The sequence below is a fragment of the Gavia stellata genome, chromosome 2 (assembly GCF_030936135.1).
Source record: "Gavia stellata isolate bGavSte3 chromosome 2, bGavSte3.hap2, whole genome shotgun sequence".
NCBI lineage: Eukaryota > Metazoa > Chordata > Aves > Gaviiformes > Gaviidae > Gavia > Gavia stellata.
In genome coordinates this window covers 40,445,628-40,472,984 of record NC_082595.1, presented here as the reverse complement: position 1 = coordinate 40,472,984, position 27,357 = coordinate 40,445,628, and the positions used below count along the sequence as shown (strand labels likewise).

General features: G+C 42.5%; 1 protein-coding gene across 2 annotated transcripts in view; it reads right to left on the bottom strand.

The window, feature by feature from the left end:
• Window positions 1-12,718: 12,718 nt before the first annotated feature.
• Window positions 12,719-27,357, bottom strand: part of SASH1 (SAM and SH3 domain containing 1) — a 575,518-nt gene continuing 560,879 nt past the window's right edge. For both annotated transcript variants that reach the window (XM_059828717.1, XM_059828726.1), the window contains 4 exons: window positions 24,696-24,809; window positions 18,072-19,210; window positions 17,371-17,502; window positions 12,719-16,550 (listed from right to left, as the gene is read on the bottom strand). In XM_059828717.1, the coding sequence (XP_059684700.1) occupies window positions 16,290-16,550; window positions 17,371-17,502; window positions 18,072-19,210; window positions 24,696-24,809 (1,646 nt within the window). In that variant the 3' untranslated portion in view covers window positions 12,719-16,289. The remainder of the gene's footprint in view (window positions 16,551-17,370; window positions 17,503-18,071; window positions 19,211-24,695; window positions 24,810-27,357) is intronic.

Here is a 27,357-nt window from a genome sequence, read left to right as displayed (position 1 = left end):
TATTTGTCTGTAAAGAAATCTCAGAGCTGGTAAATGAAGAATTAAATGTCTGATGATCCTCAAAGCAATAAACAGCAGCCATCTTAGTTTTCTTCTTTCTCACTGAATTTGGTCACTATTTAAAAATTGGTTTCTCTTAAGTCAGTCAGTAAGAGGCAGACTCTTCCCCCGTGAAGATGAACCATTACTCAGCCTGTGCATGCTGATACTTAGCCCAACACTTGGCCCTAGCCACAATGTGTTTCAGAGGCGGCAGTGGGGGGGATGAAGCTCCTCGAGGGGCCTGGACCACTGAAAAGGCCAAAAAAACAAAGTTAAAATAACCATGAGACTTGCTGGCCAGCCAGCACTCTGGGTCCAAGATCAGCAGTACTGCTGCTTGGTGACTAATGCAATTAAATCAGCTCTCGGTCCCATCCCGCAGAAACAAATCTTATAGCGTTGCGTATTGCTGCCAGAAGGATTGCTCAAGCTTGGAAAGCTCCCTCATGTGCACATATTTAATCACGACAGGCCCTATTCGTGGAAAAACGTGGCACCGCGGAGGGATTTTTAGCCACTTCCCTGTAGAAAAACAATGGCAGGGAGCAGACTTCAACGCGCAGGCTGCGGACGGTGAATGTAGGCTTTATGGGTCACAAAGAGCTGTTTATTTGTTGGGAAGACCAGTAAAGCGGAGCCCGGAGGAGCGTGTGCCGAGAGAACTTGCAGGAGCGCGGGCCAGCGAGCATTGTGGGGTGGCTGCTGGCACGGGGGATGCTCTGCCGGGCTCCCCCCCATCAGCTGCAGCAGCCCCCAGCCTCTCCCAGAGACAGGCGCTGGAGGTCTGGGGGAGGCTGCCATGGTTGTTTCTCTGGTTTGTGCGGTCGCTTTGACCCTGAAAAATTAGTAATTGGAATAACAGTGAGAAAGTAGATGTCTGGAGTTTGTCTGGACTAAATGGGATGGATAGTTTGTCTGCTTCCCACTTTGCGAGGCATTAGTGGAAAGTTGGAAGGGAAGGATGGGAGGGCAACGATAGCATCCAAAACATGCTTATGTCACCCACTGCACAGCTGCTTAATTCACCCAAGTCTCCCTGTGGTGACCCTTGCAATGAAAACACTTCTGCTGCCTTTCCTTCTCATCAGGTACTCCTCGCTTTGTCACAAGCTTCGTTATCACATGGCAGGAGGAAAGCAGCATCTGTTTAAGGCCATATATTAACACTAAGTTCGATAAATTGTATACAAAAATACAGTGTCGGCCAGGAGAGCTCATTCCTTTGCAGCTGCTGTTGGCATCAGTTGAAGTTTGAGAAGTCCTATGGAGTAACACAGTAGTGAGCTACTCCATTTTTAATGGGAAGGCCCTTTCCTATTTCATTTGAATTCTCACGGACTTCTGGGCAATTAAACCGGGGTTTGAGGTACTGCAGATTGCTCTTAGCCAAAAGAAAAGCGAGCTCATATTCGACCACTGTGGCTAAATCCGTGTTGTTACTGCTAGTCCGGACTATGGAAAAAATGAGATACAAGGAGGAAAGCACAAACTGCACCTTCCAGTCTACCAGTAAGTCTCCCAAATGCGTTAACATTGGAATAGTTGTGTTAGGTCAGGCTAAGGGTTTATTCATCTTGGTATCTTTCCTTCAGATGCATCCTAAGCTATGTTTGTGGAAGGAGTATGAATGAGACCTTTCCCTCTGTACACTCTCCCAGCTGTCTGTGGTTTAAGCGTGTCCTGATGTAAAGCCTGCATTCACCCCATACTCTTCTTAGCAGTCATAAATGAAGCCGTATTCCACAACCTCTCCAATTCCTTAATTCTTGTGGCCTCTGAAGCAGCTTGCTGTAAGGAATGCCACAAATTAACTACACAGTCATGAGCAATTATTTCCTCTTGCTGATTTAATATCAGTGGTTGACTGCATTGTGAAGGCCCTGAGCAAACTGTTCTTCATTCACATTTTCCCTGGCCATCATCATTTCCCTGGCCTTCATCCTATCCTGCCTCAGTCCCTCCCTTCAGACCTCAGAGCTATTTAGTCTCTCTTCATATGAAAGCTGTGCCGCACTGAACATCCCCGTCCTCATCCTGTACCGCGTATAATTCTAACACATCATTTTCTGAGGTAGCAGTGACCTTAGTGACATCCGGTTGGTAAGAAGATATAAACGCTTAAACTCCACAGCTATTAAGTTAGGAAGGAAGTTATCCAGTTAAGTATTACTAACTCAGGTAACTGCACCGAAAGAACAGAGTCCCCCCCTGCTTCACTGGAACCCACATTTGCCTTACAGCAAGTCCAGAAGTGTCCTCTTGGACTCTTCTGATTGTGCCAGGGCACTCCTAGACTTGCCCTAGTACAGGGTGAGGTTTACCCAAAAGACGTGGCACCCCAAAGAGGTGCCCCTCCAACGGCACGAGGCAGGCAGAGGCAGCCTGCTTGGTAGGACCAGAGCTACAGAGGGGGAAGAAGAGGGGCAGTTCTCAGGGGTAGGCACTTCAAGCGGTTAATTTTTAAGACAGCGGAGGCTAAAACAGGGTTAATATTGTGAAGGGGAAGTACTGAAGGAGGGGGTAATGATAGTAGCAGAAAAGAAAGTGGCTAGGGTCCTTGGAGCCCCTGGAAGACTTAGGCAAGGACAGCGTACAGGGAAGTACCGTGTTTGTGGAGAAGGAAGGCTGAATATGCATGATTTGGGTAGGAAAAGTCTGTCTTTCTGTCCTCAAGACACACCACTGAAGGCAAAGGATGCGCAGAATGAAAAATAAATACACAGAACCATGCTTGGGTGATTGTATCAAGCTATATGCTAGACTTCATTATGGCACAGCAATAGGCTGGTTTATCATTTTGATGAATCAAGACAGGCAGAAGTAAGTGCCTTAGTTCAGGGCAGCCCATGGAAGTATATTGCAGAATATCACTATATTTTGTTGTAAAGAGAGTAACAAAGCTTAAAGAAATAACATGTAAGTTTGGCTGTAGTCTCTGAATAAGATTATTAAGATGTTTTGAAAAGAATAGTTCACAGACTTCTCATTCTCCCACTCCCTCTGCAAAAGGCTTCAGCTTCTACGCTACCCAGGCCAACTGCTTTGCTCTTCATGCCAGAGATGGAGGCATGAGCTGACTCAGGGTGAGACAAGGGGAACATGAACACTCATTTTCAGACAAATATAAAGTAGCCGCTGGCAGCAAGACACTAAGTCAAGACAGTGGTAATTTGCTGTTTAGCCCAGATTTCTAGATCCGAGGACAGGGAAGTGTTCAAGCAGACATGCGACTTTCCCCAGTTTGGCACCTGCAGGTCAAACCCGGCGGCTGACTGGGCTCTGCCTGAGCCGCCAACACCGGTGGGCAGCGGGAGAGCTGCCGGCCATGGCACACCCCTCACCTGGACACCTGGGGGGGGGGGGGCACATTGGCACCCAGATGGCAGAGGCAGTGGGACTGGGGGGGGTGCGTGGCTGGCTAACACGTGGTATTGGTTCTTGTAGGAGCTACAAGAAGCGAATAAAAGGGCATGGCACAGAGCTACCTGAAACGTTACTGAACGACAGCGAATTGCAGAGCTTTTTTCTCTTGATGCCACTCAGAAAATTTATTGGACAAAAGAAATACACTATTATTTCTGAAGTTTCTGTCTCTTGCACAACGTCTCTCAGAGCTCTGCTTGGAAAATTCCCCAGCTCCCCACCCTGTTTGGCTTTTTCTCTTTGTTTTCAAGAAATACAGTCTCATCAAAATGGAAAAATATCCAAACTGCTGCACAGAAAATTGAACCAATAGACTGATCTCCTGACTTGGAGCCTGGAGGATAACTGTACCAATAGCAAAGTGATTTTTTTTCCCCCTCCCAGTCATACATTGCTTAGCACTGAGATTTGCCCCTGTCTTAAGGGCTGCTACAAAGTGGAATGCGATCAAAGTCAGGTGATGTGGTAGATTTTCTTCAGAGAGATACAGCATGCCCTGTATGAGAGGCAGAGAATAAACCCAATGATGTGCTTTGTTTTGACGGAAAGGAGATTAGCAGAAATGTACTTTCTCCTGAAAAGGAAACCCCCAAATTAATGTGAAAAACACTGTTCTAATATGTATTAGTGTCCAGCCCTGTGAGGCTGGACTCCCCTGGTTATGCTGCAGACTGATCTGTTTTCTCCCCTAAGAAAAATCATTCAACCATTTAAGAAAAAAAATTAAGGAAAATGGTATAATAACAACAACAACAACCCCTCAACTGTACTTACTCCTCTTTTGTCATTGAGCACTTGCAGCATCATTGCTTTAGGTTCACGGCTATTGGCAAAGTCTGGGTCTCAATGCTCTCTCTGAGTCTTAATGCTGGATGCAGCCACTGTGCACCATGTGAATCTGTTCAGCAGATTTGCTGTAACGCTGCAGGATCTGTATGGGACGTTCCCCGAAATGCCTTTCTCCTGCTGCACCAGCTGAGCCTCAGCAGCAGTGAGTGAATAAGTTGTCTTGAGTGAAATACTCATGGCTGTGGTATTCCGCAGAGAAGAATGGGCTGGAGCAAGCATCCCAATAGATGACCTAGTGACAAGGTAAGCGAGGAAAGGTGATGAGGGGTAAAGGGGAGTGCAAATATGGGACTGGCACAGGACAGACGTAAAGAAAGATGGGGAGGAGGCAGAGGTGCAGGTGGGCAGAAGGACTCAGAAGAGCTGTGGTGCCTGGAGCATGTTCTTGAAACACAGCCAACCCTTCAATACCCTTCATCTGTCTTTCTAAGCAAAGTATCTGGTTTTTTCATATTTCCTGTATTACAGGCATGACTCAAACCAGCCTCAGCTGACACAGCCGTGAAACTGTTCTTTCTCATTATCTGCCTCGTTTGATATCTGCCCCAAACCTTCTCAGTAATGCAGTCCACAGTCCTATAGATTTTTTTTTTTTCCTTCCTTCCTTTAAATCTGCCACCTGGACAGTCTCTTAATGCAGGGTCAGGTTCTGCAGTGATTGAGAGCAGCATCCTGTAGGAAACACATTCAGCTTATCAAAGGCAGTTGTAGACCACTTGGTAGGGTGACCTGAGGTTGTACTACCCATTTCAATTTTTCTACTTCCCATCTTCTAAGAACATTTGACTTTATAGTCTTTAAAAAAAAAATTGGAAGGCAGCAAGAGATTACTGTATATTAATAGGCTTAAATACACAGATTCATTACACAGGCAAAAGGAGATGGACAGAGGGAGAAAGCTTTAGATATTTCAATTTGCTTTTGGCATAAATCTGCTAGTAGTAATTTTATCTCTCAGTAGTAACACTATTTAGCTATCCAGTAGCCATTCTTACAACTCTTAGACCACAAAGGTCGCACAAATACAGAAATTCAGGACTAAGAAAGTTTAATCCTTAGCAACATTTTTTTCTGGCTGCTTATCTAGTAATTCCAGCTCTAAATGGACCACATATGCTCATTTTGAAGAAACATTTTTTAAAAAATTTTGAAGTGCCTCACTCTAAAAGTAATATTCATGTGGTCTAACTCTGAAGGTAGTGAAGACCAGAAGTTGTTTACCATAACAGGGAAACAATTTTATAGGCCATCACAGACTTGGATTAATTGTATAGAAGAAGGGAACGTTAAAGCCAAAAATGCACAGGCAACATAGTTCCCCTACTATGCAGTATCTGTTTATTAGATTTTATTTCTTTACTCTCCAGTAGATGGCAATCCAGTACTTGGCCAATAAAACAATCATGTGAAGACACTTGTCTGTATACAAGTCCGTGGGGGCTTTAGTTATATATTCTAAGTGCAACTTCAGACCGCGAACGTTATCCAAGTGAATCATTTGACTGATGTTTTATTCTATTGCCGGCCAGCATGAGACAACGCCAGAACAAATAAGACTTGAGAAGTGTGCGTGGAAACAGCAGTGCCTTTCAGCAAAGGGGAAGATTTTAATGTCTTTAAAGGCTGCTGGTTGTTTTAGTGTTGACAGTCTCTTACACTGATGTTTTTAGAAGACTTGGGAGGTAAAAATGTAAATTTTGCTGTTTACTCATTTGGAATTTCACTTGCTCTTGGAGTAGTGTAAATCCTTTTCTTGTGTTTAAGAAAAAATTGCACAGAACTCCCTGAATCCTCTCCGTTCTGTTTGACCTTCTCCCCAGACTGTGGCTGTGTGTCATACGAGTGTCTGTGCCTCTTCTGCATGCTTACATTGCTCCAGAGCCATTTCTGGGGCTGTCGCTGTAAGATCAAACCCACAGAATATGTCAGGTTTGGTATGGCCCCTGCCTCAGCTGATAGCCTAGCTATTCACCTATCCCACCTGCCCAGGTCACCAGAGCCTTCAGCAGAGTTTGGGGTGGGTGAGAGTGGTGGTATTGCCCTCCAGAGCAGGGAGCTGAGGGAGGTATGGATTTAGGGGCACCAGAAGGGAGATCAGGGGTTTTGGTACCAGCTGTGCATTGCATGACACAGTGATGGCTGGAGTGCTCCTTATCATCCCACAGCTGTGTCATGGCTCAGGGCTGCACAGGCAGGGAGAGCCATAGTCCAGCTAGGTTACCTGAAGAGAAGTAGGACACGTCCTTCTGTGAAAAAGGGCGACAAGGCAGTAAGCAACATAGTGAAGGGAAGGCAGCAAATCAATAGAGATTCAAGCATATTTCGCTAATATTAAATAACCTTTCCCATCTCTAAGTCCTCACAGCTTTTCTTCATCATTTAATTTATACATTTGTTTTGAAGTTTTGTGATTTCTAAAAAGTATGGATTGATAGAGGCAAAAATGGCCTTTTGTCAAATATTTGACCCTTCCATTAACAGGGATGAAAGCAACAGCACTTGCAGGACAGTTTACATTTTCAGAGCCTTGTACCAACATCAATTACTGTTTGCATTCCGCTTTGGATCGAAGAGGAGCTGGAAGCAAACTGTAGGTTTGCATGGGATGCAGATAACGGCAGCAAGTGGCAGAGTTTCTATGTGAATGTGGTTCAGAGATGCTCACACTGGTTTTTGGCTAATCGGCTCATTAGCAACAAGTGTGGAGTTGCTGATTTGGTGTGCTCTCCTTGTTTGGATTTTGTTTGGTTGGTTTCAAACAAGCCCTTGGGTTTTAGAGGTAGTTAACGCAACGGTGATGACAAACCTTGTAGCTGCTACTTTCTTTAGAAGTCAAGCCAGTGAGCAGAAACTATAAGTCTGGGAAAACTAACAACCATCTATTTTATATGCCCACTGCCTTGTGTGAGAAAGGATGAATCAGATGCTGTTGTGATTCGGAGTTAGCGACAGCCTGATCAGAACAACACAGAAACAGAGAACAGTGGTCCACGCTGAGAGCCTGATGTCTCGCCTTGTCCAGTGGTAATTGTCCTGAGCCACGAGATGCCTGTTCTGGGGGATAACAGCATGCAGTTCCCACAAGTGTTTAGAAATAAATAAGAACTTTGTTCTTTTCCTTCATTTCTTTATATATTTTTAGGTAGTTCTTCTTTGAAAAATACCTTCTTAAACTAACTCCTTAAATGCATGGCAGAGCCTTGTCTAATACAGGCCAAATATACATCTAAGAATGTGAGACCTCTGTGTTCCCAGAAGGTAGAAATGCTGCTCTTATTTTTATGACATGCATCAGCTTTCCCCTAGTTTCTTCGTCCAGCCCCTCCTTCTTTCCCTCCTCTCTCTCCCAGTAATCCTCACTACCACCTCAGCTGTTCCATGAGCTGGTTGATCCGTTTTCCTTCCTCCAGTGTCCCTAATGCAGCCAGAGCAAACACATGCCAGGAAAACTCCGGAGCCGGTTTTTCGCCTGGGCTGCTCAGAGGGACCGCCGTGCTTGGGCGGCTCAGGTGCACCTTGAGAGGGCACGAAGGAAGAAGAGAGGCACGGCCCCTAGATGTTATTCCCACAGCACACGCAGGACTGAACAGAGGTAAGGAACACTATTGGGGATGATATTGGAAATAACAGAAAACAAGTAACAGAAATCAGAAGTTTCCTACTCTGGCACTGAGCAAACCTCGCACAAGCCTCAGGGTGCAACCTGACAGATCTTTGCAGTTTGCTCTAAATAGGATTTATCTTGATTTACTTCACTTATATCAAGAAGACGGCATCTGTGGGACCTTGCTGTTATCCACCGTACCTTCCTGCTCTTATGGGCCTCTCATTGCTTGTGCCTCAGGACCTGACGCTCCTGGTAAAAGCAACATTACTCAGAATTGAAGAGTGTGTCTGGCCTGGATGCTTCTCTCACTTACCTGATTGAACTGAATTTCTCTTCTCCAAATAGCATCTTGACTTCACAGAACTTTACACAAGTGCTCAGCAAAGTAGGTACACCTGGAAAAATGAGCAGAAATAGTTACCAGCTTGGAGTGCCTCCGGCTGTTTGGTTTGTTTTCTCACCTCTATCTCCCATTTGAACGTGGGATTTTTGTGAGGCCCTGATGGGGTATTCACCAAATCAGTGTTGTGTTAGCTGCATTTTCCCTGTGGCACTTTACACCTCTGGTGCTGCTTGCACGAGGGATGACAGAGCCATTTTTGTTCTTGCACGCACCTAAGTGAGCACCAACCGATGAGCCGGAGACCAGAACTTGACAATACCTTGGCTTTGATCTTCTTACACACCAAACAACTAACATGACAGTAGGATGCAGCAGGATGCATCTTGCAAAGGTGCGAGGACTGGGGCTGAATCTACAGAGACAAGCATGGACAAATGTGTTTCTTTTATGTGTTCCTGGGCGTGAAACATCTATGGTTGGGAAGCTTTGGCTACAAGGTTAAACCCTGTGTGTTGCAGACACTTGTCTGCTCCAGGAGAGGCATATCTACACACTGACAGGTATTGCATGGCAGCTTGTGCCGTTGCTTTTAATGTTAACTTGCACAAATCCTCATAGACTCAAGTAGAAGCCTCCCGTGCTCTCGAAGCAAGACACAACTGACTGAATTGCTAAAATACACAAAAAAAGAAAGAAAAAAGTAAGTTTTTCAGCACCTTGGACTCATTCCAGAGGTTTTTCCTATGTGCCAAAAGGCAAATTTTGACTCACACTCTCACGTATATTGGAAAGTAGCCTGAAACCCTCTCCTGCTTTGTCATTATGTTGCAGAGGAGAAAACTCAAAAGGAAGCAATTGGTCCCAAGGAATGTGCCCTTGGGGGCTAAAAAAGTCTCTCTCAAAGGGAAGAGGCTTAATGCACTGAGAGAGCCTCTCATCTCTCATCTCATTTCATTAGATGACTTTATTAAGCACATAAGTGCCTATTTGTGTAATCGAATTCATCTAAGCCATTCTTCTGCTCTTCAGAAACTGCACTGCTCCAAATCCAAAGCACCTTCTATGATGCTCATATTTTGATGCTCATAAGCAAGAGCAGCCTGTGCCACTCGGTGACAGCAGCAGACCTGAAGTGGTGAGCAGGCGTCGTGGTGGGAGGTGGGAGGGGAGCAGTCCTGTTTGTCACCAGCAGCGCATACGGTCTTCCTCATGCAGCAGCTCCTGTGGATGGCAGGCAATTCGGTGCTGCTGACAGGCAATTCGGTGCTGCTGACAAAAAGGTGTATAGTGTTTGCCTATAGTTTTAGTGTGCTCAGCAGCATCACTAATCTTGTTTTTGGATAGCCACTGTAACTTACAAAATTACTCGCAGCTCAGGGTATATCAGATGGTCCACAATACTGCCATTCTTTTTTCTTTTTTTGGCTTTATAGAATTGCTAAGGCCTGAAGAGCAGATCCAGGTTGCTAAGACCTGGAAGCTGAACTAGCCTCAGCTCCTGGTACCAAGCTAGTCCCCGTGGGGACTCTGGCATATGGACATCAGAGTGAAAGACAGATTATTCTAACGCTGCTAGTACTGTCCAGGAAAGGCTCACCGTATGGTTGAGGTGGCATTGCATTTTGGTTTTAATCAACATTGAACTTGCAAGAGAAGCAATTCAGTTTCACTCTTTGAGGCAGAGAACTAGTCATAGGTGGTGGGGTTTTTGTTTGGCTAACTGCAAATGAGCCACTTAAATCAGAACTTTGAAAGTGAATGCTAGTATTTATTACATAACAGTTTACCCATGCTTCAGTAAAACATAAAAAAATTGTAACTTCCATTTTTAGTACCTGGTGAGTATATATGCAGTATCATAGGAGTCAGTGGAACCAAAAAGCAAAAGAATTAGTAGCAGATTGATAGTCTAAATCTCAAGTGTGTTCCCTTAAGGCAGGATTTGTGGACATACATAAGAGTTTTGTTTTCATAAACTTGCACAGCTGTATATGCTTTTTGTGGCTAAATGGAGAAATAAGACTCGTGGGCCTTTCAGAATAGCATACGCCAATATAATGAGTGTAGAACTTATCAGGGACACAAAGTGCCCTGCCTACCTGGGATGGGATCCGCCTTGGAAGAGCCAAGTCTAGAACTTCCAAGCCTATGCAGGACTCCTCTCAAGAGACCGTGAAGTTAAAAGGCAAGTGAAAAGGCTCGATTCAATAAAGAAGCAAGATGTTTGAAGTGCAGAATTGTAATCCCAACTCACCTTTCTCTCCTACTCAAACCTGACTAGTCTTGGAAGCAACTAATCCCACCAGGCGTCTTTTTGTTTGACCTCAGGCACCTGGAGTTTTTATGAACTCCAGCCACAGCAGCCTAAGCAACAAGGTTCCCTTGAAATAAGACCTATGGCTTTGTTCTAATCTGACTCTTTTTGGAAGCATAGTAATTCCATCATAAATGTCCTGAAAAAATTTTAAAGAGGTTTTTTTTTTTGGTGTAGACTATTATAAGTTCATTTATGTCTGCAAAAATTTTTCTTCTGCATGGAGACAAGCCCAAACCCACTGGAAATGATAGAATCTCAGTAATACCAGAGCTCTGGGGGCAGGGCTTGAACATCACCAGCACGCTTACATCTGTAAGCACAGTCATGCAGGCGTAAGTTCAGCATAAACTAACAGTGTTGCGGAATTGAAGGAAAAAAATAATTACGTCCATTCACGCAATGAAAGACTGCAGTACCTGCAAAAGGGCAAGCTTAAGAGCTAGCAAGACTTCTGCTTTATATTACTTCCTGAATGTTAAATGATTAACCTTTAGTAGTCTCATGAGGTAGCTCTGGTGGTATATGTAACATTACATTCATAGCTTGTAAGTCTCCACGGGCTCACATGTGAACCTTCTGCTCAGGCATAAAGTTTCTTTATAGAAGTATTAGTAGCAAGAATTTTAACAGGTTTCTCCCACGTCTCTTATTCCGGTGCAAACACTTCCTTGTGGAGAGAGAACTTTTAGAATAAGGATGGGTATGTATGTATCAGGGGGTGGTGTTTGGTTTTGGCAGCGGCTACGGTGGTTAGCACACATGTGGCTCGAACACGCTAGCAAAACGCTGAGAGCAATAGATAGGGGCTTTGTGTTTCAGCTGCTCGCAGAGCAATCCTGGCCCACAGCAGTCTTGGAAGGGAAGCAATACTCATTCCAGCTGCAGAAATGGCAAGCGCTCTGGCTTTTCATGTCGTGCAGTGTTTGTTTTGTTTTCATTTCTGTTTTGTTACTTGAGAGACTCTTGGAGACGGCCTGCGTTGGAGCCAGCGGCAGCCCCCGGGGCCGGCTGAAGGCCCTCCGCTGGCCCGCGGAGCAGTGCCCTCGGGTGCACAGGCACAGCAGTGGCCCAGTCCTCAGCTGACCCGACAGAGAGTAAGAGAGGAGGAAAATTCAAGGTTCGCAACTGGCAAGCTACCTCATTCCCACGAACTGTATGCCACGTTGTACAGTTCTGATGGGAGCGTTGCCTGAGGGGAGCCGAAGATTCAGCTGTCTGGATCCAACCCAAACGACAGATTTTTTGTTTGTTTTCTCTTGATGTCATTTCCAGAGTCAAGCTTCTGGTTAACGACAACTAATGCGGGCACAGTCCACCCCTGTTACTTCAGGCTAAACCCACAAAGGATTAACTTCCAGCTATGGTGCCCTGTTGCCATGTGGACCTGCCAGCACTCTGTTAGGTAGCTGGGCGTACCTGTTAATTACACAGCAAATTCAACTAGACCAACAAACGCAACACACTAAGCAGTAAGTCACCCGAGTGAGCTAGAATGAAGTGCCAAGAGTCATGTCCTACTGCTCCTTTGCTCTAAAACCTGGAGGACCTTGGCATCTTACTACAGACTGCAGAGATTACCTGACTGCCCAGGAGTCACAGCCCCCCCCCTCCAGAATGAGGCACCAGCCCAGCGAAGCGGAGCTGCATTTGAAAACCAGGTTTGAAATCCCTTCTTTCAGGCAAGAGCTGTAACTACAACTCCAGAGCATTATACTCGTACGCTCTTTCTCTGGTTCCGCCAATTTTTAATTATTCAGTTGCAAAGCAGAAAAGCTCCCAAGGGGAGACCTGGCAGACCTCTTGTGCACATCTCCCCGAGCGCAGCAGCTGGACATTCATGGGATATAAGAGACAAAGTTTGGACAGTGATGATCCGCATCCCACGCAACCACATTTTGAGGGCTGCTTCTGGTCCTCGATTATCAGGGCTTTTAATATATTTTTTTTAACCTTTCTCTCCTGCTGTAGATATGTGTTGAGAGTGCTTCCAAGGTGAGGAACTACAGGCTTGGTAAGCTGGAGGGAGAGGGCCCAGGATACAAGCAAAGAAATTAAATAGCTGGACACTACTACCAGACCAGTAAACAGAAGATCTGTTAGCTAAATTAAAACCAACCAAATAAAGAGAGAGACCAAGGAAATTTATTTACTTTTTATCTATGAACAGTATGACATATAATTATAGACAAGTTTTGATACACAGGAAAACCCTTTTGTCAACCATTTTGTTTGCTAAATGAAACAGCACAATAATCTTTACACATTCATATTTTGTTTTTTCTTTTTTTTTCTTTACAATACACAGCTTTCTTGGGTTGAAGCAAACTGCAGGACATATTGAGTACTGGTATATTACAGCTACTTACATCATTTAAGAACAGCAAATGGAGAAAAATAAGTTATTTAAATATTGATTTCATATACAGAAAGTGCAACTTTGTTAGTTGTTACATAACTTGCTTGACAGTTTTGATTCCCCAGAGGGTGTCAATTAAAGATAAAAGTATCTTGGACCAAAAGTATTATTTATTCTAAAAATAATACAGTACAACTGCACAGCTGTGACTTGGTGAATCGACCACTATTGCTGCTCTTAGAGATGATGACCTGTTTGAATAATGCAATGTCGAATGCTTCTGATCATGCTCCCAGTTTGCATTCAAAGCCAGGCTCATAAGAGAGCACGGGGAACTATGGGGCGTCATTGCTACCTGGGTAGTAACAGAGGGTTATCGGTTGAAGCCTATGGTTATGATGGCATACAGTAAGATTTTAGGCGTGCTGCTTGTATTGTTAAATAGCTGTTTGAGTTACAATGGTACAACGGATAGACACTTAACATCATTAGCCTGAGCAGAACAGATGAGGATTCCAGCAGCAGGTTTCTTTCGTGCTTCCCGAGAGTCAAAGAGTGAACTTTTGCTTAGAGCACTGAACGTTTGCAAGAAAATGTAAGAGATTATGGCTTTCATACCACACCGCCTCACCTGCTCGGGGAATGCCACAGGTCACTGAAACCACGGCAGGGAAGCTCAAACACTGAGAAGCTTAAGGCTTTTTCAGATTAAAATATAAACTAAAATTGTCAATCAAGTAAGACCACAGAGCACAGTCTTAAAAAGAAAAACAAAGCAACTGTTAAAACTCACAAATCTCAAGCTGCTCACTCTAGTCCTGTTGGGTGTGATTCGGTTTTCCTGGGCTACATAATCATTTAAAAAACATGGATTTACAGAGTGTTTGGCACAGAGGTTCAGCTTATTCCCATAATTCTCCTTCCATTATTAAGAGAGGGGAAAGTAATTAATAGGGGAGAGCTTTATTATGTGACTTGCCTTCCCTGCAACACGAGGAAATTTTTTTCCTTTTTTATTGCATATAGCCAGCTTGGACTTTTCCCTTGCTCCAATATAGCTGCTGTCTACTTACTTCTACTCAGTTCTGGCCCCTGCCAGCAATCCCAGGAAGTCTCAATACTCCTTCCATCTCCTGCTTACTGATAGTCGCCATGTAAGCCTCAGAGAGGAACAACACGCAAATCATCATTGTTAAAAAGACACTATTTAAAAATTTTTTTTTCTTTTTTAGTTTTTCACCAGCTGTGCAAAACACCTATGCTGTATGTTTCCTGATGCTGTCATATTAGAACATGCTGATTATCCCCACATCAAGGAGAACATTACAGAAACAGATCCAGAGGAGCTTTGCTTGAGAACACTTTCACATTACATCAGTGAATTAGTTGCCTTCACATGATGGTCTGCAGTGGACAGTGGTGAAATACAAAACAAGGAAAGTAAACCCAACACCCGTCAATTCTACCAGGAGCCAAATTAATTATCATCTGTATTAAAATGCATAGTTCATCTGACTTAAAACACGACCATGAAAGGACTGTATATAGTAAGGAATCATGGAGTAATCACAATTTTTCATTCATCAATCTGAGAGCATTTTATCAGGAAAAGTGTCATCAGCTCAGTATGAGGCTGGGATAACTGAGGCACAACAGTGAAGTGCCTTATCCATTTTTTTACAGTAAGTTGATGTCAGAACTGATACTGGAAACAGCCACATGTCCTGGCCTGCGCCTGGCTTCTGTACTATCTCCCTTTACCTGCCAGAGTAAGCTTGCTCCGTCTTCCATGGCGCGTTTGTGCTACAAGAAGCTGAAGGACACACCATATATAGACCCCAAAGAAAAAGCTAGTTATGTGCTATTCATGATAATCTGTATTTGGTATATAAAATGTGTACCCATATAGAAAAATAAAATCTGTCATTAGCCACATATGCGAATGGAACGTTTTACATGGACTTAGGCAGAAGAATATCACTACATAATGGAAAAATGGTTCACTACATATGCCAGAACAATGCTCTCTTCCAGTGAGAGGTAACATTAACACACAGTCATGAGGGATATCAACTGCTGTAAAATCACAGTGCAATTCATAAGACTATCTAAGATTTTTTTTCATCCGTGCAATGGAGTTACTGGATCTGAGGATTTCTACGGGACACAATTTGCTTTTTTGATGCATTTTATCTCCCACAAATGAATTTTCATTTGCAGAAACCCACTGTTTGGAATTGATATGGTCAGGATACCAAGTCAAAGCTGCAGCATAATGATTGACAATATAACACAGTACACAGAATATGATTAAAATGAAAAGCAGTTACATATATACAAGGCAGTATATCTTGGAACAGTTTAGTAACAACAGTAAATGCAGAATGTAGTGAACAACAAGTTAGCCTGACAACCGAAACCTAGCATAACCCTGCATTTGCAAAAGCATCTCTACAACACAGAAGGTGTTATGATGAGGCATTTTATAGAAGCTACTTCAGCTGGAAATCAGCCTCAGTGCAGCTTCAGGGTGACAGGTTGAAACAAGGCTTGGGAAACATGAATACAGACAAGTGAACACTAGGTAACTGCTTAAAAGCTTATTTTAAGGCAAATAAAAAGCTGATTGCTAGAAAGCAGTTATAAAAATGACCTCAGCTCTGTACAAATAAAAAGAAGCTTTCTGACTCTCCGCAGGTTAGTTGCATTGGAGTGACAGAGATGGACCATACTGAAAACTAATTCCAGTCCATTAACTTTGGCCTAGCTAAAGGCTTTGTGGCGTATGGGGACCTATACCAAGCAACAGCAAAGATGACCGGGGCGGGGGGGTGTCTGTTTAGCTCTAGACTGCTAAAATAAACAAAAGGCATTTGCCAAACAGCTTCTACTGGAATTTGCACCTTGGCTTGTACCTGGGTCTTTAGGACTGACTGCAGGCACCTGGAAGCTAGATGTACAGAAGATCCCCAACCTGAGGAGCTCTCCACAGAAACAGGGCCTATTACTAGTATTACTTTCACAAAATTGAGGAAAATCTGCAAGGGTCCCTTAATTCTGTGAAGCTGTCTGATTCTCAGGCCAACCCTGTGCACTTTATGAAATAAGAATACTTTACAGGGGAGTGAGGGGGGAGGGAAGTACCACATCTATGTTACCCGGTGGTTGCTTCTCTTCTCCTTCAGTTGCCAAAGACAGCAATAGAAACATTTCATATCCTTTGAAGAAGTTATCTGCCTGTCCTTGGGAGCCACTTCCTTGATCCCTTTAGCTATGTGAAGTAATTAGAACAATACTGGTGCAGGAAGAAGCAGTGGATTCTTGACCAGGCAATGCCACACTATGGAGCATGTTAAATTGCCTCTGGATCAAGAGGTTTGAAGAGTCTTGCCGCTGCCAGGAGCTTGCTTATGTGCCTTTCCTCTGTGATGCCAGCTTCTTGAAGGCAAGTTTGTGACAGAGAAGGCACTTTGCTCAGTGTGTTGAATCCCGCTTCTGTGAGCAAGCGGGAATACATAGGTAGACCAATGGAAATCAGCCAGTCAGATACAGAGGTGATAAGTCCTGGGGATACAGGTTTTCGGCAAATTTCAGTGAGCCCTCCACTTGGAATCTGGATGGTAAAGAATAAAAAGAAAAGAACCCTTAATGTTAAACACAACTGCTTTTTTACTGCAAGTCGTCTTTTGTTTGTTCTTCCAAACTGGTAGAATTTCACAGCAGATGTTTCAACTTCTCTCATGTCACATTTGTCAGTATGAGAGCAGTGTGGGTTGAAAGGCTAAGATCACTTGGCACAGAAGCAACAGCAACAGTTTTGGCAATGCAGATGCAGTGGGCAGTATCCAGTTGCTTGGGCGACCATCATGTGCTATTCTGAATTAGTTTGAGATCAGTAAAAAATACCTAGTGACAAGACTTTCCAGGGTGATCCGTTCACTTTCTCTGTAAGGCAAGTGAATACTAATTTTGCCTATTACCTCCTCAGAGAGATCAAGTTCTCTTATAAAAAGCCATGAAAGCTTTTGACGTTTTCCCCCTTCTGCTTTTGCTAAGGAAGAGTGGACAATCGTATAGTTTAAGAAATGAAAAAGGAGTGTAAAACCTTTCAGATTTCAATACAGAAGCATTGAATACATGCCACCCTTAGTAAGCAAGTCTGTTACCACTGCTTGCAGTCTGCTTAGACTTTCAAGACTATTACTCAGTCAAGAGAGAGGGCTATCCGCTCTCCTTTCAACTACTAACTGTCCTCCTTTGGGATAGGGGCAGGTACCCCCTGCCCCTGTAGTACCCTATGTACGTTGTACCTGCTGGGTGAACACACGAAGCACTTTTGTACCAGGACTTATCAGGTATCTCCCTTTACCAGTAGCCAGTCCTTTTAAAAGTCTGCTCATAAATAAGAAAATTGGGTTTATGGAAATACTCACTGCCATGCGATGCTGCTTCCTCAGCTGCTTTACTCGGATTTGGTCCATGTTTGTGACAACATCCTTTTCCGGCTGGTCCAAGTCTTCAGAGTACCTCTGCACCAAAGCCTCAGGAATGCCACAGCGACCATGCTGAATGTTCCCAGCCAGAGACAAAGGAGGGAGGGTAGATGAAAGAAGTGTATCAATACAGACCAATCAATGCAAACAAAGAGAAGTGCAGGATGGGAGCAAGAAGGAGCTTTCCCCAGGACTCCACAAAAACTGAAAGAGCAAACCCTAAAGGAAGGACTGGACCTTAGGAGTCCTTCCCAAAAAGATGGCCTGATCACTATGCTATCAATTCAGATTTTCTTGGAAGCATAAAATCTAATCATGACTTCCTTTTTCAGCTCCACTTCTGCACACCAGCAGAGAAAGAGAAATTTCCAATGCCCAGTGCCACCAAAGTACTAGTGCCCTGAAAAGATGAACGTTCAGACTAAGTCTGGGATTTCTCAGTACCCCCACAACACAAGAGTTACTGTAGGTGTAAGACCTGACAGTAAAGACAAACATAGTTATAGAATGTCTAACGTCCCAAATGATTTATGGTTTATCTAGGCTGGTTACTCACAAAAATATAACAGATACAATAAATGAAAGACTATCCCTTGGAATGCTAGTAGAATATAAATGTTGAAGCAATGTCCTCCACGTACCTTGTCAGAATATGGTTCTTCAGTAAGATCAATGTCTTCAGACTGCAACTTGTTTTCTATTACCATTTCCAGGTCCATTCCCCTGCTACAAGAGACTTTCCTTGTTGAAGCAGGACCTAGCTTTATCACATGCTGCTGAACGCTAGCAGTCTCTGGGAGCTCTGACAGCCAGGGTGGCAGTGGGCTAGGAGGGGTACTGGGCTCCTGTTCAGAAGATGTCCTGTGGACAGGTACTCCGTGACAATCAATGGGAGTGGATGAGCTGGTCTTTTTTACTGGCAAACATGGTGCTTCTAGACTTGAATGGTTCCCACCTGCGGTCATGGGAGGATGATACAATCCATTAGAAAGGCGCTCTCGGCATTTTTTGGCAGGGACAGGTGGTGGCTGAGAAGGGTTTTTTGGTTGCATTCTTGCCTCATTTGTGCCTTTTTGCTCAGCTTCTAGACCTCCCTTGAGGATTGGAGCATAATCAGCCCGTGCAAGGTCATGAAAGCCTTTACTTTGTATTTCCAGAGGTGTCCTTGTTGCAAGATGCGTCACTAAGGCAGGCTGAGCTTCACAGTTTTTCAGGGGGAACGGAGCAGGTTTTCCACCTGCAGTCTCCATTACAGACAAGTCCAATTCCTTAGCTCTTCCCTTCTGAGAACTAGCACCTCCTTTACCCTGCTTAGCCATCAAGTCATCTACCATACATCTGCTTCCATGCGACTGAGGCAGCAGGGCAGAGCCAGTTGCCTTTTTTGCTATATCCAGTGAATCCTGAGGAAAAGAACCTACTTTCTTGCAAGCATCCTGTAGGTTAGTATTGGATTCTCCCTGGAGATCATCCAGCGAGTGAGATCTTGGCCACGTATCTACACCCTGGGGGCCATCCAGAGTTTCATAGCTCCGACAGACGGCAACCGGTAAACTTCTACGGTTCTTCTTCAGACCTGTAACAGCTGGAGGTTTGACAGAGCTCTTCAGAGCACGATGTGCACAACTCAGGCAGCTTTCTTTTTCCCCTTGCTGTAGAGTTTCTATTGACTTGGTCAGTGGAAGTGTAGGATAATTTGATAGCTGGTTTCTGCTGAAGTCCTTAAAGCTATGCTCACTTGCTGATTTCGAGGGCAGAAGACAGGTCCTTCGAGTTTTACCTAGAAGCAAATAAATCATAATCCACCATTAAAAAAAAAAGAAAATAAATCTGCAGTGTAAATAACGGAACACTTCTAAATGCCTTTGAAACAAAATTATTTACTCTCTTTTTGTTAACTCTAAATGTATAAGAACTCAGTGCATTTTAAGCATATGAATTTGTGAGCTTCAGCTTTATTAATGAAGAACTGGTAAATGTGACCATGTTAAGGAAAATACATTTAAAATACTTATTATTCTTCCTACTTCCCAATTTGCAGAGATTTGAGATTTAGCTCATGTAAACCTTTTTCAGTGTAGAAAAATCCCACAGTTAGAACTGATACCCTATACCCATTATATGAACTGGTTTGACCCCACACTGAAATAACTCAAAAGACCTACAATTTTTTTCTGCTTTTCTAATTTGTTTAGGATATCGATAATTATGTTCACCTTTTAATGAAGTTTACTAGATTGCTCAGGAAAGCTTTTTTTTTTAAAAAAAAAGATCCTGTTTATTAATTTTAATTACAAAATGTGTGCCAATAGTGTAATTTCATCTTTTAAATGAGCAGCAAACTATTTGCAATGGCAAACCAGAGTGCAAAAAAGCACTGGAAGACTGGTTTTGCACCAGTCCCTTTGTAAAGTTACTTTTAGGGACAGCAGCGTTTTATGGAAAACGGTGTTATACTGTGAGATAGAGAAGTGTTTCAAAAAGGAGTTTCAAGTGCAACTAATCTTAGGGTTATTCTCATGTGATAGTATTTTATTGAAGTGAAAGGTCCTAGAGATGTGGTGTTTTACTACAGTCACTTAAGACGATATGAATCGATATGAACCACATGTTCTTTGTAAGCTTTATATTTTTATGAGATATGCGCCACTGATTTTAAACACTGAAGTCCATCAAATCTGCTTGACAGAAAAAGTCTGATCAAGGGGACTGAGCTCATTAGTGTATTCATTAGTATGAAATACAAGGTCATTTCTCAAATACTGCATAGCTGTGCCTACAAGGATGAATGCAAGCATACAGGAACTCCTTTCTCAGAAGCTGTACGGTTCACAAGTCAACTCAAGCTAAATATTTAGCATTTCCCCAAAATGCTAATAAAGACACATCACACATTAAGTTGGCTCCCTTGCTACTACCTTGAGTTCAGGTAGCTCAGAGAAGTAGCAGAAAGACTTCTCTGCCTCTACCTTTCCACAGAGCTAGGCCACCGCCTTCTGAAAATAACGGAGAACTGCATTAAAAAGACATGCGTAAGAAATGTTACATTCATTTTTTTTAGTGCCTTCAGGCACTAATGTCAATATGTAATGAGTATGGAAAGGAGTGTTCTCCTTTCATTATTGATATTTGCTAGTACATGTCTGACTTGTGTAATTCACCATATTGTTTGGGGTTTGCTGTCACAGCTCACATAACAAAATCCATGTATCTTCTTTTCAATCTGAAATATTGATCAGGGGTTATATTGCTTTTAGGAAAGCACACTCAGGAACCTCAACACTGAAAGAAAAGTTGTGAAAAATGCTACTACTGTGCAATATAAGCTCTTGCTAAGGCCATATGGGTATCTTATCTAGTAAACAACATTTCATTTCTTTAGAAATGGGATATGTCTGTGTAAAGCCAGTAGCCTGGGAATGGAAAAAAGAAGAAATGGAGAATAGGAAAAGGAAGAAGAAAAAAAACGAGAAAAAGGAGAAAAGAAAAATTTTGGGAAAGTAAAATCAACTCTTTACTTCATTCCAGCCCTGTTTTGCATAAAAATACAAATGTGGAGAGAATAGAAGTTCAAAACATTTTGTCTATAAAATATACAACCGAACATGCAATCTTTAAGCTCTCTGCTTCAAAATGGTTTAAAAAAAGTGCTGGGTTCAATGCTACTGTTTTGTACAAAGGACAGGGGTTCAGAATGTAATTTCTCTTAGAGAGTTTTAAGTCAAGAGCAATTATCAGGAGGGCAGCTGTTATTTCTCTTTTTCTAGCTATTCCTTCCCTGCCCCTGACTGCCAGGTGTAACTTCATTATGCTTCTGAGACATTAAGAAAGGAAGGTAATATTTCCTGAAAACAGACTTTTAAATATGTTTTTAAGTTATTTTCATAAAGTGGAAAGCTATATAAACAATGTCCACAAATGTAACATTCCCTCCCTATCTCAGAAAAAAACCCTAAATACCTACAAGGGTTAAAGTGTATAGCTAGTAAGGTTTAAAACACATTTTTAATGTTAGCATTTTTGATAATAATTCATTCTTATGATTCTCTGGTACAGTTAAGCAGTCTAATGCCTTTTATAGTGCTGTCAACCACAGCAGAATCTCTGATTTACATGTGTGCAGAAAGACACAGGTGTCTGGGTGAAAACCAAGATAACAAAGGTGGTTCATACACAAAATGAATGGGAAGTTTATATTATTTACAAATTTTCAGTGCTTCTCTCAGTACTTTTTTCTGTATGGAAGATTGTCCGCAGAAATTTAAGTACTCAAAAACAGAATGCATTCAGCGGTCTGTCCAGATTCCAGATTTTATTAACTTCATTTTGGCACTGCTTTCTGTGGCTACATTTTGCACGCATTTCAAACAGCTCTGTTGACACAACAAAGACGATGGCACAGTAGACAATCCTAGCCTCATCGCTTTTTTTTTTTTTACGGATTACAAACTATTGTATGCACATTACATTAGGCAATGTGGCCACCTGTCCTGTTGTTTCCTTTTCTGACTAATTAGCATTGAACGCTTAAGTGCTCAGGATGCCTACTTAGCACTGTGGAAATTTGGGCTTCAGTTTCTGAACAAATCAGAAAACACCCTTATCCCACCTGATAAAGCCATGGTTTGTCTGCTTCTTCAGCTCTGCGCATTGCATGTGCAATTCTGATCTCTTCACATCCCCTCTCTCCTTAAAAAAGCTATACAGCACAACAAGAAAAGGTTCAAAGAAGCCAGGCATAATCAGGGACATGAAAGACCTATAAGAAATAATTATCAGGCCTTCTCAGACTAGAAAAGAAATTACTTGAGAAGGAGGTCTATACACAGACACAGTTAGGTATGGAGGTTCTAAGGAAGACCAGGGATGTTCATAAAGAGAAACAGTTTCAGGAAAATGGATGAATGCCAGGAAACAGCACCCAATTTCTGAAGTCCTTAAGTCCTTAAATGATTCATTCCCCAAGAGTACCCTGGGAAGCATAAAATATGCTTGCTCTGTTCCTATACTGTTCTCTAGCTATCTGCTTTTGGCCAGTCCTGTGAGAACTAGATTTCCGATACCGTTTCCAGATGCGTCTCAGACAGTCGACGCTTGCACGCAAAACAAGCTCAATAACTGCACTGTTGTCAGAAGTCTAAAGGAGAGCTTGCTCTCTCTGCCTTGTTTCAAACTGAAGACTGGACCATATGGACTAACGGTCTGATCATGGATGGTTGCTTTCAGCTCTTACGTTCTTCCTGTCTAACACTGAATAGGTCACAAACTGTACATCCCTTGCTCTCTGTAAATTGGAATAAAATTACAATGCTGCTGTAAGTACATTGCAGATACCTATGAGAATACCCAAATGTTTCAGCAGTGAGACCCTGAGAAGTACCTGTAAAAGATACATCTGTACCACTGCCGTAGTACACAGCAAACCATTTTCTAGCCAAAATGTAAGAGCAGCTCTGAGATCTTGAACTGAAGCCAAAAGGTCCAATATCAGCCCAAAACAGGACACTATACTAGTCATCAAAATATTATGTATAACCATTCCCCAGAAAAATCTAAAGACCAATTTCTTCTCAGAATGCATTTCCCCTTTATGAAGTGCAGTTTATTATTGCTGATCTGCACATTATTATGTTTATACTAGACAAATTATGATCCTTATTTTAACAGATGAGAATCCAATGTATTTTGAAAACAATGTGCATATAAACAACTATGGTCCATGAACCGTGCAAAGAAGGTGGAGCACATTTCAGATTAACCAGCCTTGACAAAACCTCTGAATGAATCCCATACCAAATATTCTTTTCGTAATGGTTTTCAAAACAAGCGCTAAATGCATTTGTGAGCAAAAATGATGCAGAAATGCAGCAAGCCATATATGAAAAGCAATATAAAAATAATCAGTGGTATTTCACATTCTGCAAAACTCAGATAGAAATATTAGTTTAAATGTAATAGTAAGTATCTAAGCAGACAGGCAGTGACAATTGCTTTCTAAAGATTTTACTATATTGTTAAAATAAGGAAAGTGTACAGGCAGCAATTTAACTTCAGTGCTACAGCTATCATTATGATGGCACTTAGTGATAAAAAGGAAAGAAAATTGTCACATATGCCATATATTTAGCTATGATTATATTCCAGCATGCCTACTGTATGGGGATTCATATTCAAGAAAAAAATTCTCTCTGCTTTCAGGAATTTAGTATATTGCCAATTTCAGGCATTCAGCTTCAAAGCAAATTGCAATTTTCTTCAATAAATGGTTATTTCTGAGTGGCAGACTAACAGAAAATGCACGTACTGGGAGAAAGAGCTTTAGCTCATATTTTGAATTGGAAAAAAGGCCACTACAGTATCTCTATTTATTCTGTTCTTCATTTCCTGTTTATGCTGGATTTTAGCGACGAAACCAGGCAGTCTGAGGCCAAGCCATGGCTCAAATGCTTGGAGTGTTAATGCCAAACTCAAACCAATTTCATCTATTTTAATATTTCATCCCTAAAGACAAGTTTACACCATCCCTCAAGTAAAGCGTGCTCAGACAGCACAACAACCTGATTTCTTCAGAGTAATCTGTTAATCACCTGTCTAATTTTTCAGTGCATCACCTTTCGTTGATGCAAGATAAGGTAATAGGAATTGATATCATAAGCATCTTTTTTTCATAGTTTATTTTCTTGCCAATTTCTCAATTAATTTAACTTCCTAGTGTTCATACACTGAAAAGTCCTAAATCTCTGCAGTTGGCTTCTGATCAGAGGAGAATGCAACATGCAACCTAAGCAAACACAAAAATATGGCCTAAAACAGAGAACAATTTTTCTAAACAGCTTTTGTACGGGTTTAGAAGAAAACCTCCTAATCTCAGTGGAGTTCAGTGACTTCTCCATTGCCAGTGGTCCCTTAGACATGGACTGTCAGAGTGTAAGCAGTGCAAGCCTTATGAGGCACGGCTGCATGAGAATATGATAGGGAGTGGAGAAGGCAGGGAACGGCAGTGAGAGTGCCTGTTACCTTAGGATCACAAAAGAAAGATGATTTGTGAAATACGATCTGTTTCCTACCAACGCAAATAAATAAACCAGAAACAGTAGCAACGAAAACCCATGGCTCAAGCCAAGAGGGAAAAAGGCAGCCAGAGCAAAGGACAAAGTCAAGTATGAAGTAGCTCATGTTAGCTAGGAACAGGAGCAGAAAATATGTGAAGTTATCTACTGAAAAAAGGCTGCAGGGATTATAAGGCTCATTGCTGTCACTATTACCATTCTCCAGGTTTTCACTGCTTTCGTAGCAGCCAGAATCCCGAGGAGAGCATCCGGTTAGGCCTTGGCCTTCAATGAGAAGTTTCTCCTGAGATCCTGACTGGTCGCTGTTACCTAGAGGATGCAAGAATACAGTGAAAAACAGGCAAACAGAAAATCCAGCTGAACTTCTCAACCTTCCATTTACAACACTATTATCTTGCGTGTCCAAAGAAGGGCAACAAAGCTGGTGAAGGACCTAGAGCACAAGTCTCATGGGGAGCAGCTCAGGGAACTGGGGTTGTTTAGCCTGGAGAAAAGGAAACTGAGGGGAGACCTTATCACTCTCAACAACTACCTGAAAGGAGGTCGTAGACAGGTGGGTATCAGTCTCTTCTCCCAAGTAACAAGTAATAGGACAAGAGGAGATGGCCGCAAGTTGTGCCAGGGGAGTTTTAGACTGGATATTAGGAAAAATTTCTTCACTGAAAGAGTTGTCAAGCATTGGAACAGGCTGCCAGGGAGGTGGTGGAGTCACCATCACTGGAGGTATTTAAAAGATGTGTGGATGTGGTGCTTAGGGATGTGGTTTAGTGGTGGACTTGGCAGTGCTAGGTTAATGGTTGGAAATTATAATCTTAAAGGTCTTTTCCAACCTAAATGATTCTGTGATCTTCTCTGTTTTATCAATTGTATCAGATCACTGTTTTTAGAAAAGAGTGAGCATTAGGAACAGCCATCACAAATGTTGGAAATATTCATCCTGTTTGGTAAAGTATTAAGCAACAGCCTCAGCACGAGTGTGAGGGAGCAGTGTGGTACATAATGAAAGCAGAATGGGACGCCTGTGCACCTCAGCTGCCTTGGGGCCAAGTCCTGCAACTTACAACCATGGAAATTTATTTAAAATGATGGTATCAAAGTTCTTTCTAAGACTTAAAAATACCCCAACACCCAAAACAAAAGCAAAAAGCACTGAAAAGAACCAAATCAAGTAAAAAAGAATAAAATCCTAACCCTAACCTACTTTCCAGAAGGGACCAAGAGAAAGGATCAGGAGTGGGTCTGGCAAAGTTAGATACTGTCCCCTAATGAAGGGAGAAGGGACAAGGGAGAGACTAGTGGTAAAAATCCCATCCTTCCTTGGTCTGTGCAAAGAGCCGACACTCAAGTGTGGTCCATGCAGGCTGCATAGGCTGCATTCCAGGAATTTACCCAGAATGTTTGGTCAGAAATCATACTTTGTAAAGAAACAAAATCTGGAGCTGAAGATATAGAAAACCAACTTCATGATGCAAGGATACAGTTTATGCTGTGGTTTTTTTTCCCCTGCAATGAAATGTCAGGAATGGCTATTCCAATTCCTATCCTCAGCACACGAAAGGTAATTATGGGGTGGAACTAAGTGCTGTTGCCCCTCCCAGGTTCCAGCTGTCAGATCCCCACTTCTCTTTCTCCTCATCGCCCTGACTTGGAGCTGGAATTTATATTTTCCCACCACCACATCACATAGTTCTTCAAGTTTTCAAACCAAAATTGAAAGGCCCTAAAAAAATTACTACTTCAGGGAATCAAGCATTCTAAATAGGTCTGCAAATAATGAAGACAAGCTCATATTAGGTGATGAAAAGCTATCTGATGTAAGTGAAAAGAATCTAATTCTGCAACTGCAGTTTCATTGGCAGGCAGAGGAGGGCAGAGAAAGTGTGGATGCCTCTTTGGGAAATGAAATGAAATGAACAAGCAAGCTACATGTCAGTGAAAGCTCAGGCCACACAGCACTGCCTAGAGATACTAACCACACATCTCTCTATAACAGAATTAAGCATTGCCCACTTAATAAGCAGCTGTTTAAATTGCTGCTATGGCAGTTTAAGCTAAAACATTGGATTTTGCACAGAAGCAGCTGAGAAAGCCCTTACACAATCCATTCCACTGATTCTGCTCGGTGGGATACTGAACTTCTGCTGACACTTAGGGACAAAGGGGAAATTCAGTACTGTCTTAGGTTGCTGCAACTAAGTATTGAGTGCATCTAAATTCCTGTCTCAAGTTACACTTGTTTTTCAAGTGATTCTACCCTACCATGACTCTACCATGACTACTGCGTGGATGGTACAGCCCTGCTTCCTCCCGTGCAGCAAACACACCATCAAATTTGACTGCCATGGCTTACTCTGCTTTCCCTCATCTTTGCAACCACTTGCCTGAGACCGTCTGTACAATGGGCAGAACTGCACTGCTGCACCTTAGATAGCTGGGTCACTGTCTTCCACTCTTTGCACTTGACTGACATATTTTCTCCCTTTGAAAAATCACTGTGTTGTCATGTGTTCAACCTGAAGCTAGCTGTACAATCCTGCAATTCACAGTCCAAGAATCATATGCATGTGCAGGTAAAATAAGAGAAAGTTTAATTTACATTACCTTTCTCCACAGCCCTCTGGGCTTTGATCTTTTTCTTACCCTTGATAACCTCAATCTCTTCCCTCTAGTCTAGAAGTTTCTTCTTTCCTATTCTCCATGCCTCAGCTTCTTATTTTGAGTAGGTTATCTCAGGATTTATTCCTGAACATCAGTATTCTAAAGGGTATGTGTTCTACACTTGACATCACTTGAATAAGTGGGTAGCAGGGCTTGCATGAACAAAACAATTCTGGCAGAACAAATGGAAGTCTTAAGT